This window comes from Ramularia collo-cygni (genome assembly GCF_900074925.1).
Source record: "Ramularia collo-cygni strain URUG2 genome assembly, contig: RCC_scaffold12, whole genome shotgun sequence".
Taxonomy (NCBI): domain Eukaryota; kingdom Fungi; phylum Ascomycota; class Dothideomycetes; order Mycosphaerellales; family Mycosphaerellaceae; genus Ramularia; species Ramularia collo-cygni.
Window position 1 is genome coordinate 91,192 of NW_019716266.1, and position 16,155 is coordinate 107,346.

Below are 16,155 nucleotides of genomic sequence, written 5' to 3' on the forward strand. Positions count from 1 at the left end.
TAGTTACTACTATAAAGCTCTATCTAGTATATATATAATAGCACCTAATACTACTTATACCGGTCGGAAGTAAGTAATACGTAATATACGTGCTCGCTCCCCGGTAGGTATTATTACTTAGGAGAGAACATATAAAGTAAATAAAACGGGGACTTAGCTATTTTATAAATATCTTATGCTTTCTCCTTACGGAGTATACGTATAATAGTAAAAGGGAATAATAGTATACTTAAGGAATATAAGAGGCGGAATAGCGATATAGTCTTATTTTCGAAAATAAGTAAAGTAAATATAAAGTATATAAAAAGGGACACCTACATTCTACCGAGATAAAACCCTTCTCTCTATAAATAGTAGCCGTATAATAATACTAGAGAAAGAGTATATACTCCGATTATTAATTTAGTTCTATAAAGGAAATAGAATATCTTATAAAAGGAAAAGGAAAGAGAGAAAGAAATAATAAGCTCTAGAGCTAGCTTTATACCTACTTCCGAAACTACTTTAGTACTATTATACTACCTAGAGAAGGAGATAGCCTCTACTATTTGCCTTTTCCCTTACTACGGCTCGCCTCCTTCGTACTTACCTTATAGAGGAATCTTATACCCTTATACTAAGGATCTGCCGTATTACCTACTATATTAGGGTTATTATTAGTATTCTCGCTCTATTTATACTTAAGGATGCGGTCGTTTAAGGTGTTTACAGAGTATAAGTTCTTCTTACTATTCTAGATATAATTTCTATAGGCACCCTCTATTATATGCTCCTATTTTATATATTCCTGCTATTATTAACTTTAAACATCTTTATATAGAAGGAAGGCGGAGAAAGAGTACTTTTTAAAGGCCTCTACCCTCTTTTCGCTCGTTCTTATTTAGGATCGGCCGGCCTTAGTAGGCGGTGTATTTCTAGTTAATAATATTACCGCTACGAATCTATTAGTAAGGATGCTCGGATCTTAATTAAAAGTAATTATACTAACCGGCTTTAGATAATTATCGAGTCTATAGTGTTCTTACGATCTCTAAGTATTACCTACTTCGCCGGGTTCTATATCTTCTTAATTTTCGGGGCGTAGCTACTCTTTATATCGATTATCTCCGCCTATTCCTTAGTAATATAGAGGCTACTAGTCTTAAGCTAGATTATACTAGTTAGTCTCGTCTAAGTAAGGCGATTATCTTTACTTATATTACCGTCGTTAACTATAAGGCATAGATTACTATTATTATCCGACGAGTAGTATATATCTAATAGGTCGACGTCGCCTATATCGAAGCGGCGAACTTCCTTCTCGGTTATTATACGGAGAGGTAGAATAAAGCAAAGAGGGGAGGATAGGTAGTAAGAGTACTAATTAGAGTGTTAAATATAGTAGTTATTAAAAGGACTAGGGGAGACGGTAGAAGGGTAGAGAGAAAAGTCTTATAGTATATAAATATTACTCTTACGCGTATAATAAGTTACTAGCAGAAGTATATGCATAATAGTAGTATTAAAGTAAGATATAGGTAACCGAAACCCGTAATATATTAGGACCGGTAACTAAGTAATAACGGGACGGTAATATTATATATACACAAGCAAATAACGACGTTTATTACATATAATTGTACGGGCAATTAAATCAATAAGCGAGGTGTAAAATTACTCCACTTAGTAGCGTTAAGCTATATTAGATCGCGTTGTTGCAGGGAAGTCGCTAAAAGTCCACCGTAGCAGGAGCCCCCGACCCACTCTCAAACTTGCCTAAAACAGAGTTCGTGTAGCCCTCCTTCCTCAGCACTTTCCTTCCTCAGTTTCCCGACTGTGAAAGGAATAATGGAGCGAAGATTGGTTGACAGCTGCCAGCCGAACGTTCTCGCTGCTAATGTCTTCTAAAACTCGCCTCATGGACGAACTTTGATAAGAATGATGATACGATCTCGACCGAACACTGGCAACTTGCAAGGTCGAAGCTCGTATATAAGCTCGTACAACTATTGAAGTTAACAGACTGTGCCTCACCATCTCAGTACTTAGTATACGGGCGCGTGCTATCGATAGATTGGACGACTCCGTGGGATGAGGATCCCCACTAGCCTTTGATCCTGCGGATGCCGATGCGCGACTTTATCCAAGATCAGGCGGGAATATGCAACCCCGAAAGTAGATTGTGTATCTTCCATGAGAGATCGAGTAGAGCTTCAACTTGGGGCTCATACGCCCGATCCCCAGTCCTCACACTAGGTAACGGTAGCTTCCAGCCCAAGAGCGGACCGGGTCAGAGGCACTTTCCTACTCAACATCGGCAGCTGCTATACAATTCATGTGTTGTGTTGATCCCACGCTGTACTTTGCTCATGTCGAATGCTTTCCCGCGGCACGTCGCCTCGTGAATCGAGATGAGGTATCTCCGAGAGACTTTTCCGACGATGAACATGTGACTTTCAATCGGATCCTGCATGACAGGAGATCGACCAGGAGCTGCACGGCCGATAGTAGGCACAGGCAATGGAACCATTGCTCTTTAGCGCTACTGTGCCTCCCTCAACGCATATCTGCTAATGACGGACGTGTAAGTCACCACGAGGTGTGTGTGTTGATGGGAGTCTACCGAGGAGAAAGATGATCGGAGGCAGCTTCTTCATGGGCATAAAAGCCATCGTTGTGTACTGTCTTGGTATGTCTCGCTTCACACAATCGAATTATTTATTCGCAACTTCCTAACGCGGCACATCCATCCCTATAACACTACAATGCATCGAACAACTTTTTTGCTCTCGACCTTGGTCTTCTTGGTGTCGTCGGTGTCTGCCTGGAACTTCTTGTCCGGTGCCTTGGGCTTTGGGGCCTACGTCTCAGCTGCACTGCAGGAGGACAGACTGCCTACAATGCGGTTCYCCATTACACCGAGTACAAAAACGCTCGGCCAAACGCACCAACGAAGACGAGACTCGATTGCATGGCAGATGTAATCGGTTTCCTTGTCAGGGGGGTGTGCGCTTTCATCGCCGGTCACAAAGCAGAGGAAGCGGCTCGCGCAGGAGAATTAGCAGTCACTGGAAATCAAGGACGATCGCTTGACCTTCTTGCAGCGCTCAATGAGGAGATCAACAGTCACCCAGACTTCATCGATAGCGAGCACCCAGTGACTGTCGAGGCCATGTCTCATTCGAACGTCGGTATCGCAAACGCTGTGGCCTATACTGTCAGCGTGGGTAACTTTACGGATGTGATCGAGCATCACGCTTCTAATACATTCGATGAGGAAGGGGAGCATTTCTTTGAGTTTGGGGTAGACTTTGACTGTAAGCCATCGAGATCGCAAAGGACAATCCCCGTAGCTTCACGCTGGGTTTTGAAGTATACAGCCATTTCGTTGTTCGTGTGTTGGTTGAAGAGAAGCTGAGTTATCGCGTAATGGCGGTGTCGAAGTGAATGCTAAGCTAGCTCGTGGTGACTTGAGAGGGACAAAGAAATTCATTCGTTGTTGGATGACCAAACGAGTCCATTCATGCATCGCTACGGTCGAAACCCTCCCTCTCCATACAGATTCACAACCTATAAGTGAAAACCATTATAACAAGACATATGTTCACACCACGAGGAAAGTTAAAACAAGAAAAGAGAACAAAAGCAAAGCTCAAGCGAATGAATGTATATCAAATTAATACTCCTACAAACACCGAACCTTGGGTAAATATAAATCAATTACTAAAACCCTTCATATCAGTCCATGCCAAACAAAACATCTTCAAGAAAAAAACAACTCACCCTCGGACCAGCACAGTTCCCACACCAAGCATCCGGCGTAGCGACAGTAGCGTCACAACCCCATGCATTTCCAGAACAGTAATATCCACTGGACATGATTAAAAGATATACAATAGAGATTGAAGAAGGCGAAGTTCGTTTCGGAATTTTTGTAGCAGGTGGTGATTGATATTCGTCGATGAAAAATCGTTCGAGGAAGAAGAGTCATTCCATGAGCGACAGAAGGGCGAAGATATACTCCTGCCCTCTCTTCCTATTATCGACATCATCAAGCAAGTCTTCATTGTTCATATATCCCAATAGGAAAAAAAAGACAACACAACAAAGAGTAAGGAAATCAAAGTGCGCGAATTTCGCCCAACGACGGCCAACCAACTTCAATTTCTTTGAAGCTGCCCACCAAGCAGGTGTCATTACCGGAAATGGCAAAATGAGTGTATCTTTGTCGTGGGAGTCTTTCCCGTTCAAAGCGCATGGTATTCGGATGTATAATTTCAACGTCAGTCTAGATAGACGAGTCGAGTCGAGTCGATCAAAGAGTCTCTGTTGATTGCTGATGTCGTCGGCGAAGATGGARGCTGCAGTAGCATCTTTGAGACGAGTTTCCTTGTTAGGAGTGAATGGGATACTTTCTCACAAAGGCAGCTTACAAGCGGTTCATCCCCTCCAGGCTGTCGAAATCACACTCTGCCATGTCTGTGGGGCGGCGGTCCTTGTCTCCAAGTGATGGTCCCTCCCGATCCATTGCAGTACCTCGTAATCGCACCTCGTCCCTCACGCGATGATGTCGTTCGTACCCATTCTCCATACACAGGAAGAGCAGTGACAGGCGAGGAATAGAATGACCGTCCATTCATACTACAACACGCTTCAGGTACCCAGAGTCCTGTTGTGGATATCATACCTCAACCCAAGTTCCTTCCCTTCAACACCAACATCAACGCCCGTCAGTATCTACATGTCCCACACATAACGCACCGACGCCACGCTGCCCTAATGCAGATGCACACCTGTCACCCTCCACGCCTCACATAAGAGCACACTCACGGGGCTCCGCACTTTGATTGTCGCCTTTCTTGGACTTCTTTTCCTGTTTCACAGCAGCTTTTTCCTTCTTCGTCATCTTCTGCTTGTCCTTGTCCCGAGTCTTTGACTCATCCTGTCCCGCCTCCTTTTCCACCTCCTCATTCGACAGACCGCTAGTCGGACGGCTGAGGTCTTCGGTCGGAGAATTCGAGGATGCAACGTGCTCCAGATGAGGACCGTCCGCGGAGCTCGACTGCCTTGGTGTCTCATCATGATCTGGTTTGTTCCCATCCAGCGTGACCTCCACCGGCGGAGGCGGAGGCGCCATCTCGTTGCGGCTTTTTTTCGGGGTGAGTTTACTCATGCTCAACGAGAACCGAGAATTGCCACCATCAGTGCTAGTCGGACGGCTCTTACTCGTGCTGGGTGTCTGTTTCGAGTTCCGGCTTGCGCGGCGTCCATTCGCCGTAAAAAGTCCACGCAAGCCTGTCGCAGTCTTTTCTTCCAAGAACGGCGGAGGCTTCTCATCCAACGGTGTGGATGGCACAGAATGTGTGGCGTCTGTGCGGAAACTGGCTACACTGCCGCCAAAGTCGGACGCCGTGGTGATGCTACGCCGTTGGTCATCGATTTGTGTGCTATTGCGTCCTCGTGACCCCTCCAGCGCCATGTTGATATCCAAGCTAGGTCTGCCCGACGGTGCCCAGTCCATGACGTCCGAAACAGATGTGTCACTTCTAGTTCGCTCCAGGGCGACTTCCGATCCTGGCGGCTCAAGGTTATACGGCTTCTCGGACGGTGTGTGATCAGACGCGGCTCTTGAGATGGCCTCTGCATAGCTCGGCAGACCATCGTTGGGGAAGCCATAGTCATCAATGGGCTGGATTTGATAGTACACGAGGTACGGGGTCTCTTCTCTGAGTGCTGTTTGTATATCAACATATGTTACTCGCTCTTGTGCCAGATCATCAAAGCGCATCCAGGGGTCTTCGGTCTCATCTTCTAGATCGAGGCCAGCAGAAGTCGCAGGAGGGGATGCCTGCCCACGACATAGGGTAATGTAGTGTCCCGACGTCACGGCGACACCGCGATGACAGACGACAGACTGAAGGATCAGCCGGAACTGGCCAACGAGCGGACCATTCTCCTCCATGTCTTCGTCTCCAACGAATTTGGGTATCGAAATCTCCAGAGGGATGTCTACATATGTCCCTCGGCGTTCGGCGGCGCCGGATAGAGTGTAAGAGTACCTTTTCAGGCAGATCCCCATCACTGGCCTCTGTCTTGAGAAATGTGCGGCAACTTGCGCGTCTGAGGTAGGCAGGTTCTCGGTATACCAGGGCAGCATTCTGAAGAATTGCCATGCAGGCATCTCCACTTCCACCTTTGTGGCCATTCTCTTCTTCTCCTCCAACGACTGTTCTCCGTCCGCATCCACGTCCTTGTCGGGATCAATCCCGATAATCTCAACCTTGCGCTGGGAAAAGATGCTAGCTCCCCGTTTCCGGCCAAGACCTGGACGCACCTTTCCCAACGGATCTCTGCTTTGCGACGCTACGCCTGTGGCCTCTAATGTGGAGCCCGGTGTCACGAGCGGAGTTGTCGCAACCTCGGCGACCTCGATGTGAATGCCAGATTCCTGCCCGTCTGCCTTCTCCGCGGGATAATTCAAGTCTGCATCCTTGGCTGCTGTCCCCAGCAATCTGAAGGCGTCTTCCGAGTGCCGCTTGATCTCGACCTGGTTGTTGAAATAGACCTCCAGACAATCTTCCAAGCGTATCTCTTCTTGTCCCTCTGCAGGCTCCTCCAAGATTGCCACTTCCAGCAAGCGTTCGTGCACGAACTTGTGATCATCCTGCGGCTCCTCCTTGCCGGTGTGGAACAGGTCCATCTTCAAAGTCATGAGTGGCAATCCCAACTTCTCCGTGATGAAAGCAAATGCTTCTGATGGATCCTGCTGTTGTATTCTCACCGCCTCCCGCCAGCCACATTCCGCCATCGCCTCTTGCAAGTGACGTGTCACATCATCCGTGATGAGCAGACCCTTCCGAAGCATGTTGACCCACAATCTCAACATCCCGGCCAGCCGCCTCCGGGGTATGTCTTCGTAGTTGTCGTAAAGCATGGCCTCGTAACTATCGAGGCGTGCGAACATGGCGAACAGGAGGGCGTCCAGATAGCAACTCACGTTGTTGCGATTCTTGGCTCCCAGTAGCTTGCAACCGGGCACATAGGGATGTACAATGCCCTCGTATGTCTCTTGCAGGAGCATGAGCAAGCGGAATGCAGCCTCTCCGTCTCTGTCGGTGTGTCGAAGGGCATATCGAGCATTGGYCTCAACCATGGTGTTGACGCCATAGACGCGTAACCTTTCGAGGAGGCCTTGAACATTGCGGTCCTCTTCCTTTGTCTTGGGAGTATCTTCGCATGCGAATACGCCGCCGAAGTGGTCGGGTCGCGCTATCGGTTTCTTCTCGATCTTATCCTTGCTCTGGAAGAATGCTTGTCAGTGATGAGACTATATTGCGTTGTTCAATGCTTGCGTGGTTGAGAGTGAGTAGAATGCTTGCAATGCCGTGCTCCTTCAACAGCTCTTGTGGCGAGAGGGCAGGCGTGCTATGCCTATGCAAGCGCCTCCTTGTGCTTGACCATGATGGGCGAGCTTTGAAGGAGGAGTCTCCCGTGCCGTCCACGGCTGCATGGAGAAGCGGGCGCAATTGTACATTCTCCTCGGCTTCACCCGGAGTCGTCTCCGAAACGACGTGACAGTAGCAGAGKCGCGAACGGAGCAAGAATATCGGAATGGATGGCATGCTCGGACGTCATAGCAATGGGTGGATGTAAGGTAGGTACATGTAGGGGTGGAATTGGATCAGTTACCTCACTTACCTTTGTAGGGGAGGAATTCCTAGGATGGTGCTTCTTGTCTCGTCGACTGAACGCTCGAGCGAAAGCGCTCATGCTGTTCCCATGCGTGGGCAGTCGCGACATTCAAGCACCGACCGCACTACCTTGGTCGTGCTTGATCGGCCGGGTTGTTGCGAGAACCTTTCGAGAGGCCGGTGGGGCGGTCGGGTACGGTAAGGTAGGGTAGGGGGGTCGTCGAGGGGCTGAACAATATACCTAACGTGAATGATAGGTAATGTTCGTGAGTGGGGAGCAACACAGGTGTCCTTTTTCGGAAATGTTCTGGTGGCACGGTCGGTCTTGCCAACGTCGCTGTCAGGCGCCCGATTAGCAGAGCAGGCAACACCGGACAGCAGCGGCTGGTCTGCGATGATGTTCTCCGCCATGGCTGGTGGGAAGGACAACTAAGAACTACTTTACCTTACCTTATGCGCCGGAGCCAGACAGCTCGCCATCAAATTGGCTGACGGACGAACGTGGGGTAAGGGCTAGCAATGTTCCCGACGTTGTCCCTTTCCTGCATCATTCTCATCTGCATGCCCATCATGGGTTCATCGCAGACGGCCAGCGGGTTGAAGGAGCATGAAGCACAGCAAAAGGCCGGGCTGAAGTCACCCAAGACCAAGAGTCATGTCAACGTGATCATCCGGTGGCACATCTCACTCCGATGCGACAAAGACCATCTGATGACAGACGGGAGGATGATCTCTCCGCCCCGCTCTCCAAAGCAACATGAAGAACAAAGGTGACAGGACTGTTCTCAAGACACATGGAAGATGACAAATGGTCGAATGGTCCTCCTGATCTGCCGCACCGCTCGCGCGTCGGACTCGATTCAGAGTTTATGCTCAAGCTCGGCAGAGCGAGCAAGGGCCGATGAAAGTGAAGCTTGCCGCCTTGGAGATGCTATATCCCTCTAGGTTTTGCATAGTTAATGCATACTTCGTCACCACCTGCTCCAGAGCTACGGGAATCCGGCATCTACTCTACCACGTCGCGGTGATCTCTATAGCCGCGGAAACCCGGCAAGTCTCTACTCTGTTCGTCTCCTCTCTGTGTATAAGTTTTGCTCTCCTCTCTCTCTCAAACCCAACAATCTCATAWCACGACTTGTCCATTTCACCTACTATAACCAACAGAGACACATACCACATCTTCAAGAACTGTCCCATCAAGCCAACCAACATGGACTCGCATGAACGGAGAACCTTTCAAGATCCCACAGGACCATACCAACTCCCAAACGAGTTCGTCCATTCCGCTTCTCATCCCAAAACCTCACTAACAACACGCCCATCAGTGCCCCAGAACATGACCGCCTAGACGCCCAGTCAGCCTCCATAATAGCCCTGATGAACAACAAGCCCATCCACGCTCCCCTCTCCTCTCCCAAGAAGATCCTAGACATAGGCTGCGGAACAGGCGCAATGACCGTGATTCTCGCAAAGCAATTTCCCCAAGCCCAAGTCATCGGCATAGACATTGCTCCCGTACCCGCAGACAGACACGGCCAGACGCCTTCCAACGTGACCTACATCCAAGGAGACATCCGCCAACTCATCAACTCTCAAGATCCAAACTTTCAAGCCGCCTCCTTCGACTTCATCTTCGAACGACTATTAATCCTCGCCCTCACCGACTGGCCAGGCCACATTTCCGCCATCTCCAGTCTCTTGAAGCCGAACGGCTGGCTAGAGTGCCAAGAATTCGAGTGGACAATCTACGCAGCTTCGGGAGAGCGACCTATGGAATCTATGGAAGCTTACGCAGCAGTTGTAGCGGACTCCGAAAAGATTGGCCTGAACGTCAACATTGGAAGAGAGTTGCCTGAAATTTTCCGCTCAGGTGGTGGGTTCGGTGAGGTAAAGCATGAGATTTACGAGTGTGCTCCTCATGAACGTGTCGATAGGCCGGAACTCATCGGGTTGGAGAGGCAGATTCCTGATCTGTGGAGGTTCATGATCGGGAAGATTTGTAGCGGGAAACGAAGCGAGGAGGATATCGCCAAGTATCAAAGGGAGTTTAATGAGATGTGGACGTCGAAGCTTGATGGGACGGAAAGGCACAGAATGCACGTGGTGATTGGGCAGAAGAAGTGAAGTCGAGGAGGAGAAGCTCATTAAACAACATTATTGCTACGATTGTTATGTTATGTTGGAGTCGAGGAGTAGAACCTCATTAAACATTACTACTACGTTCATTACATGATGTGCTCATCTCATGCATCTCATCCCAATCATCCCAACATTTCGTCTTCCAAAATCCCATCTCATCTTCATCCCCATACTCAACAATACAACATCAAGCACCACCCCTCCCCTGATCCCCAATCTTCCCCCTCAAACCCCTCCTCTCCCTCCTCCTCAAATCCACAGCCCTAGCCCCAAAAGCCATCTGAATCAACAACAAAGCCCCCGCAGCACCCCCAAGAACCAACCTCGCCATCCAATAATTACTCGACCAAAGTCCATCCGTATAAGGAGCATAACGATAAAAATTCGGACAAGCATCACCAGGTTCATCGAATTCGCAAATACTCCAGAAAGTCAACATGAAGACCCAGATTGTGAAGCCTATGATACCCCAGATTATGGATGCGAGGGGGAAGAGCAGGTTGCGTTTGTAGAGGAGGAAATCGATGAGTGGGGCTAGCGTTGTGGCCATGGGGACTCCGCAGGCGTAGAAGTATAGTTTTCTGTAGTTATATTGTTTAGCATACGGGTTGCTTTCTTCATTGATCACTGTGTAAGGGAGTACTCACGCGTTCGAGGGTCCTTCTTCGTACAGCGGATCCAGTTTACGGTTTGCAGTCCTTACTGTGAACTCGATCCCTAATGCCCAAGCTGCCAGCGAGATGACGAACAATGCCGGGAGGATCCATTTGATCCAGGCTGAAGTGCCTGGCCATTTCGTAGAGAACATTTTGTATTATTCGGTCGAAAAGTGCTTCTAAATTTGAAACAGAGGTTGGAAGAGACGACGACCTACCTTTAAAGACAAAGGATACCGCCAAGCATCCCGAATCCTTCAACACTCCGCCTTCCTGGGCATCGTCACAAAACGCAGATCGCACATTCCAATTGGTGTGGAAGTCGCACAAAGAAAAGGCGATTGGTTCGCCTGTTGTAAATAGCATCTGGACTCTGCAGTGTGGTCTCCAAAGTACCTGGTAGTTGACTTCGTTCCTCCTTCGTAGCAATCCTTCACTTCGGCTGCGACTTAGGGTTATCGATGAATCTGAGTGGCTTCGGCGAGTTCAGGCAACAGTCAAACACTGTTCCAACTGTGCATTCACAGCGAAGCTGCTGGCTAGTGGTTGTCTTTTTTGATACATGTCTGTACAGCAGAAATACACGAGGCGAAGCTTCCTCCATCAGTTGACATACTTTCCGTAGAAAGGAATTCCAATCGAGCTCAACAGCATTCTCGCATCACGGTCCGTGGTCGCAGTGGTGTGTACCATGACGTGGAATCCAGGAATCATCTTGGGTGGGTACCTGAAGAACCCGTTAGCATGAACATCCACCATCGTGCAATCGGACAGACTTGCATGTCATAGTTGACCTCAATCTCTGGAAATAGAGAAGTCTCCTCGGCCTTGAATCCAAAGGCCAAGTTTCCACTCGAATCACCGGTAGAGCCTTTGACACCCCTCCAGTCCTTGATCTTTGGCAGCACGACGTCCACCACTTTACTCAAGAAATGGTGCATAGTCTCTCCTTGGAGCTCGCACGTCACAGACAACCACTGACCCTGTCGTACGCCAAAACCCGCCACGCTCTTTCTCGTCTGATGCGCAGTAGCACGCACACCAGTGATGGCCTGCAGAACCATACCAGCGACATGTAAATGGGAAGAATCTTCGATCGCGCCCTTGACAAACGAGTGGACCGTGATCTTGTCCAATCTGGGTACATTGCGGAACGTAATGGGTTTACGAAGCAGCCTGAGCACCTCTCCACCACGCGGACCGCGTAGGGGACGATTCTTGTAGTAGGGGTTGTCTCCCACCCATTCTCGTAGACGCGCACTCTTGATTGGTGCGCGATAGCCTGGTGGGTGGTGTACGTATGCCATGGTCATGAGATCGGGCGCAAATGTTGATTCGTAGGTTTGCTCCAGACGGGGAGCGGAAAAGGGACCAGGAACGAACTCTCGGGATGATGGATCGGACGGAGGAGGCGGCTGGTGAGGGTGGAGAGGTCCTCGGTAGTACTTTGGAGGGCGGAACGAGTATCTGAGTCGTCGGTCAGTGCATGTCCTTTGTTGGGGAGTTGGGATGCGCCATACCTGCTCTTGGGCAGCTGCCTCTGTCGTTTGCGTGCATTTGCAGCGGGATCGTATTGCCCGGCACGCGAGCTTGCACCGTCGGTGGAGATGGTCTCAAAGGATGATGTTTCCAGCTGGGCCGTCTCCTGGTTGTTGGTGTTGGCATCCGWGGACGCGTAGCGACGACATGGTTGCGTCCAGATTTTGTTCAATGGCTGCTCGGAAAGCCGGAGGCGACGAATCACCGCGTTGGTGACCTCTTGCAATGCCATTGCGATGATGGTGATGAACAGATGGTGTCGATGGGCTTGTGGAAAGTTGAACCTCCGATGCAACTCCGCCATTTGCCAAGCAATCTACTCCGTACGTACAGTCGACTGGCAACATCAACCTTCACGCCGAAGCGTCTCTGTTGTTTCTCAATCCATCTTTCGTCCTACGGCAGAGTCTAACAGCTTTGGCATCTTTGGCATCTCTGAAGCGAGCGCTGCTACAACAAGGTATATGGATGTTGATGGAGGCTGTTCTACGATTCCACGGCAGCATTCGTCGTTTCGCGGCCTTTGACATCCTTCCCATTCTGCAGCAGTTGACAATGACAATTCCACGACTTCGTTCTCAATCCAGTCTCCATCCACCCAACAGACATTTAAATTCCTTCATACCCATACAAACCACAGTCCATCAAGTATGCGCCCACTAAACACCCTCAAAAACGACAACGACGCCCTATCTCCTACCCAAACCCTGACCCTATTTCGCCGCCAGGTATATTTCCCCCACACCATAATACTTCCTATAGCAAAACAACACAACCAACCAACCAGCCATACATGAATCGAACAACAAGCCCCACACACCCCTCCCCCCTCAACATCATGACACAGAGCAATTGCATCGAATACGACAAAGACCTGTAAGCATAATAATCGCTAAGATACTTTTTTTCTTCCTCAACCCCCTCGACAACCCAAAAAGCAAGTTACCTAGTTATATAGCCCCATGTTCGCTGGGAAGAGCTCGCAGCTTCCGCGTCGACCTTGACCTTGCAGCTGYAATACTGTAATACCAAGGTCATGACAGACCACCTACACGTCGTTGTTGGGGAGCTGCATAGTCCCCACACTCGATTGACTTGGCTACCACACTCGACTTACCACAGTCTCTTTCACATTGAATCATGCATTTGACCAAACAAGACGGGAGACTTCTTCACCACACTCGACTTATTCACATTGAATCATGCATTCGATCAAACAACAGCATGAATTGAACAACTCCTCCCATTCGCCGCGCTATGTAGTCGTGCATGCACTCGTGAAAAAAGGCATTTTCCGTTTTCCCTGAAAAAGGCATTTCTTTCCCCCCCCCGCGGAATGTAAACGATGAGATGTTTTCAAGTCATACAATTCGTATCGGCGCTCCCTCTGCGGCGCATCTCGCTCCATGAAGCTATTTAAATCCCTCCAAAACCATGCAAGTGAACTGAAGCAACCATTCACAACTCGTGAAAGTCATGTTTGTCAAGCCGATCACTGGTAGTTACCACCAGTCGTGACCATGTGATGCAGCGGGCTCATTTCAGAGTGCGTCAATGCGCGCATGTCGACGTGAGTTGGCATGGCAGGAAGCTCAGTTCCCGTGGTCATTGCAACGGCGTGGTAAGAAGAATCGTCAAGATCGTTGCCGGCATCGACTCCATTCATGGCATCACGCTCCTCCTCCATTTCCTCCTCGGAAGGTGCGGATCCGTCGAGAGATGTCTCGTGTGTGCGACGATGCTGTGCAAGATTGTCCGATCTTGAAAAGGCCTTGTTGCAGAGAGTGCACAAATATGGTCGTTCCTGCGTGTGTGTTCGTACGTGGCGCTTCAAGTGTTCTAACCTCTTGAAGAGACGGCCACACATGGGAATCGGGCAAGAGTGGCTCTTTTGAGGATATGGGCTCATTTCACTGACGGTCGCGCTGCGTGCGCGACGGAACACGCCATTGGCGGTGCGTTGCACGGCGTGGTGCTGGGGCTGGAGAGAGTTGCGGTAATCCTGGCTTGGGCTTACGCTATACTGTGCAAAGTCCTCGGTCTGAACTTGATTCATTTGCATCGAGTGTCGTTGTTGAGACTGGGACTCATCTGTTGATCCTTCACCGGTGTGGTGCTGTGGCGTGCTGTGTCGTGACAGCTCCATCAGTTCTTTGTGCTCCCCCATCATCTGTCCTGGGTGCTGATTGTTCGTGTACATGCTTGCGGGAGAGTCGTTGTAGGAGACTTCCTGTCCTTCTGGGATGGTCTGTGGTGCCACAGATGCGGACACTGATCGTCGGAGGTCGCTTGGTCGGTGGGAGGCGTGCGTCTGTGTCTGTGATTGAAGCGCACTGCCGGCAGAACTGACGGCTGGTGACCCGCTACCTGTCAAGGATGATCRGCGTCGTCGTTGCTTGTAGGTAGGCGAGCCCTCCAATACGGAGTAGACTTGCTGCGGCTGTTGTTGTTGCTGCTGATAGTTGCGGTTCATGGACTGGTATTGATTGGCTTGCAGATTCGAAGGCGCGGAGATGAGCGGGTTGTAAGACTGCTGCATGCGGACATCTGGCATGGCGGCGTAAAGGCCAGTATCCTCAGTCGCGATGTAAGTCGGTTCCGAGGACATGCCCATTGAATTCTGAGGTGGCGTCAGGGGTTCGAATGACAGTCCGCGCTGGCTGTAGTCCTCGAAATGGGACGAGACGAAAGAAGGTGCTGGCGAGTACTCCATGTATGCGGGCATTGATGAGTGGCGTGTTCCTGCCTGTGAGATGGGAAGGCCATTACGATCAAAGACCGGACCAAGTGACTGCTCACGGGTTTTCTGAATTTGGGAAGGCATCGGAGGCATGGCCATCTGAGAGTAAGTTGGCACATGGGTCATTGTGTCATCATGCATGGCTGGCATACTGTGTTGAGGCGGCATGCTGTGGTGTGGTTGCATGTTGTGCTGAGGAGGCATGCTGTGATGAGACTGCATGCCGTGGTGAGACATTGACTGCGGCATTGAGGTTGGTGCCATGTGTTGCGGGATCATGGAAGGTGGAGGCATGGAATCCATTCCCCGCGCGACGGGCGAGGTCGAATGCGAAGGAGGCATTGACGGAGGCTGGCCGTTGAACGTGGACTGGTTGTTTTGCTGGGCCTTGGTGAGTTGCTCAAAAAGAGACTGTGAAGAGTCGAATTCAAAGGAAAGCGCTGGCTCGCTGACGGCAACGGTGGTGGCCTCCTGACCCATCTTCTCCCGCTTGAGGTCGCGCTCCAGAGCGTCCAAAAAGAGGCGGTCGTGAGGCACGCTGTACCAGTAAAAGACCTTTTGCTTCTTCTGCGTTCGAATGCAGTTGTTCTTGTAGAGAAAGTCCAGGAACGGGCTCTTGGGCTCCTCGAGCGAAGCATCCGTGCCGGATTTGAGATTGCGGAGATCGGAAAAGATACCCTCTTCGAATTTCTTCGAGTTCTTCACAGGACGACCAAACGCCTGGAATCGGAAGGAGAGACATCGGACAATGTCGGTTCCGGAGATGTGGAAAAGGTTGTTCCTGGTGGATGTTAGTATGGGAGTATGCGAGGTGGAGGAAGCTGCAGCCGCACCATAGCACGCATGACACGTATTCGCCCGTTGGGAGGAGAAATCGCCGGCAGTACTGCTCCTGTCTCCAATCTACGGGAGCGGATATGAGGAAGTACTTGACTGGGGAGGAGTTAGCCAACGATTATGCGCTTCCATCACGCCGAAGCGGTGTGCGCGTACGATTGTCCACCTGCTGCAGAGCCACGACCGAATCCTGCGGCAGACTCTGCTGCGCATCTTGATCCAGCAAAAAGGTCTCGGGCTGCACCGAGCGCGATTGCGGCGGAGGCATGGACGGTGCGGGGTGGGTGGAAAACATGGTGTCGCAGGTCATCCACAGCGCGTCGCGGTGTAGGGCGCTCAGATCAAGCTCAGCGCACGGAGTCGATCCGGAGCGAGGAGAGGCGAGTTTCGAATGGGATCGGCTGCTGGGGATTGGTGGCTCGCCGGGGAGGATACGCTCGAGGCAGTGACAACCAGGTCGAATGCGAGGACGATGAAGCGCGCGGGCGGACGATGCGAGGCGAGGCGAGGGGCCAGAAGTGAAGGTGGAGAACGAGCGGCAGCTCAGTTCGGCGGAGAGACGGAGAGGGAGAGA

At 50.4% G+C, this 16,155-nt stretch overlaps 6 protein-coding genes; 2 read left to right on the forward strand and 4 right to left on the reverse strand.

Moving 5' to 3' along the window:
• Positions 1-2,950: 2,950 nt before the first annotated feature.
• On the forward strand, positions 2,951-3,397 carry RCC_07562 (uncharacterized protein; the record flags this gene model as incomplete). The annotated part of the gene is made up of 1 exon (XM_023772818.1): positions 2,951-3,397. The coding sequence occupies one exon, from the start codon at positions 2,951-2,953 to the stop codon at positions 3,395-3,397; it is 447 nt and encodes a 148-aa protein (XP_023628586.1).
• Positions 3,398-4,789: 1,392 nt separating this feature from the next.
• RCC_07563 (related to ubiquitin C-terminal hydrolase family protein) lies at positions 4,790-7,779 on the reverse strand (the record flags this gene model as incomplete). XM_023772819.1 has 2 exons in its annotated part: positions 4,790-7,279; positions 7,678-7,779. 2 exons carry the CDS (start codon positions 7,777-7,779, stop codon positions 4,790-4,792), a joined length of 2,592 nt encoding a protein of 863 aa, XP_023628587.1.
• A 1,101-nt stretch (positions 7,780-8,880) lies between these two features.
• Positions 8,881-9,794, forward strand: RCC_07564 (uncharacterized protein; the record flags this gene model as incomplete). XM_023772820.1 has 2 exons in its annotated part: positions 8,881-8,942; positions 8,996-9,794. The coding sequence occupies 2 exons, from the start codon at positions 8,881-8,883 to the stop codon at positions 9,792-9,794; spliced, it is 861 nt and encodes a 286-aa protein (XP_023628588.1).
• Positions 9,795-9,996: 202 nt separating this feature from the next.
• RCC_07565 (uncharacterized protein) lies at positions 9,997-10,617 on the reverse strand (the record flags this gene model as incomplete). XM_023772821.1 has 2 exons in its annotated part: positions 9,997-10,390; positions 10,457-10,617. The coding sequence occupies 2 exons, from the start codon at positions 10,615-10,617 to the stop codon at positions 9,997-9,999; spliced, it is 555 nt and encodes a 184-aa protein (XP_023628589.1).
• A 509-nt stretch (positions 10,618-11,126) lies between these two features.
• On the reverse strand, positions 11,127-12,236 carry RCC_07566 (related to ribosomal protein L5 precursor, mitochondrial; the record flags this gene model as incomplete). XM_023772822.1 has 3 exons in its annotated part: positions 11,127-11,192; positions 11,242-11,932; positions 11,986-12,236. 3 exons carry the CDS (start codon positions 12,234-12,236, stop codon positions 11,127-11,129), a joined length of 1,008 nt encoding a protein of 335 aa, XP_023628590.1.
• A 1,260-nt stretch (positions 12,237-13,496) lies between these two features.
• Positions 13,497-15,891, reverse strand: RCC_07567 (related to Transcription factor steA; the record flags this gene model as incomplete). XM_023772823.1 has 3 exons in its annotated part: positions 13,497-15,525; positions 15,578-15,677; positions 15,738-15,891. 3 exons carry the CDS (start codon positions 15,889-15,891, stop codon positions 13,497-13,499), a joined length of 2,283 nt encoding a protein of 760 aa, XP_023628591.1.
• Positions 15,892-16,155: the final 264 nt, after the last annotated feature.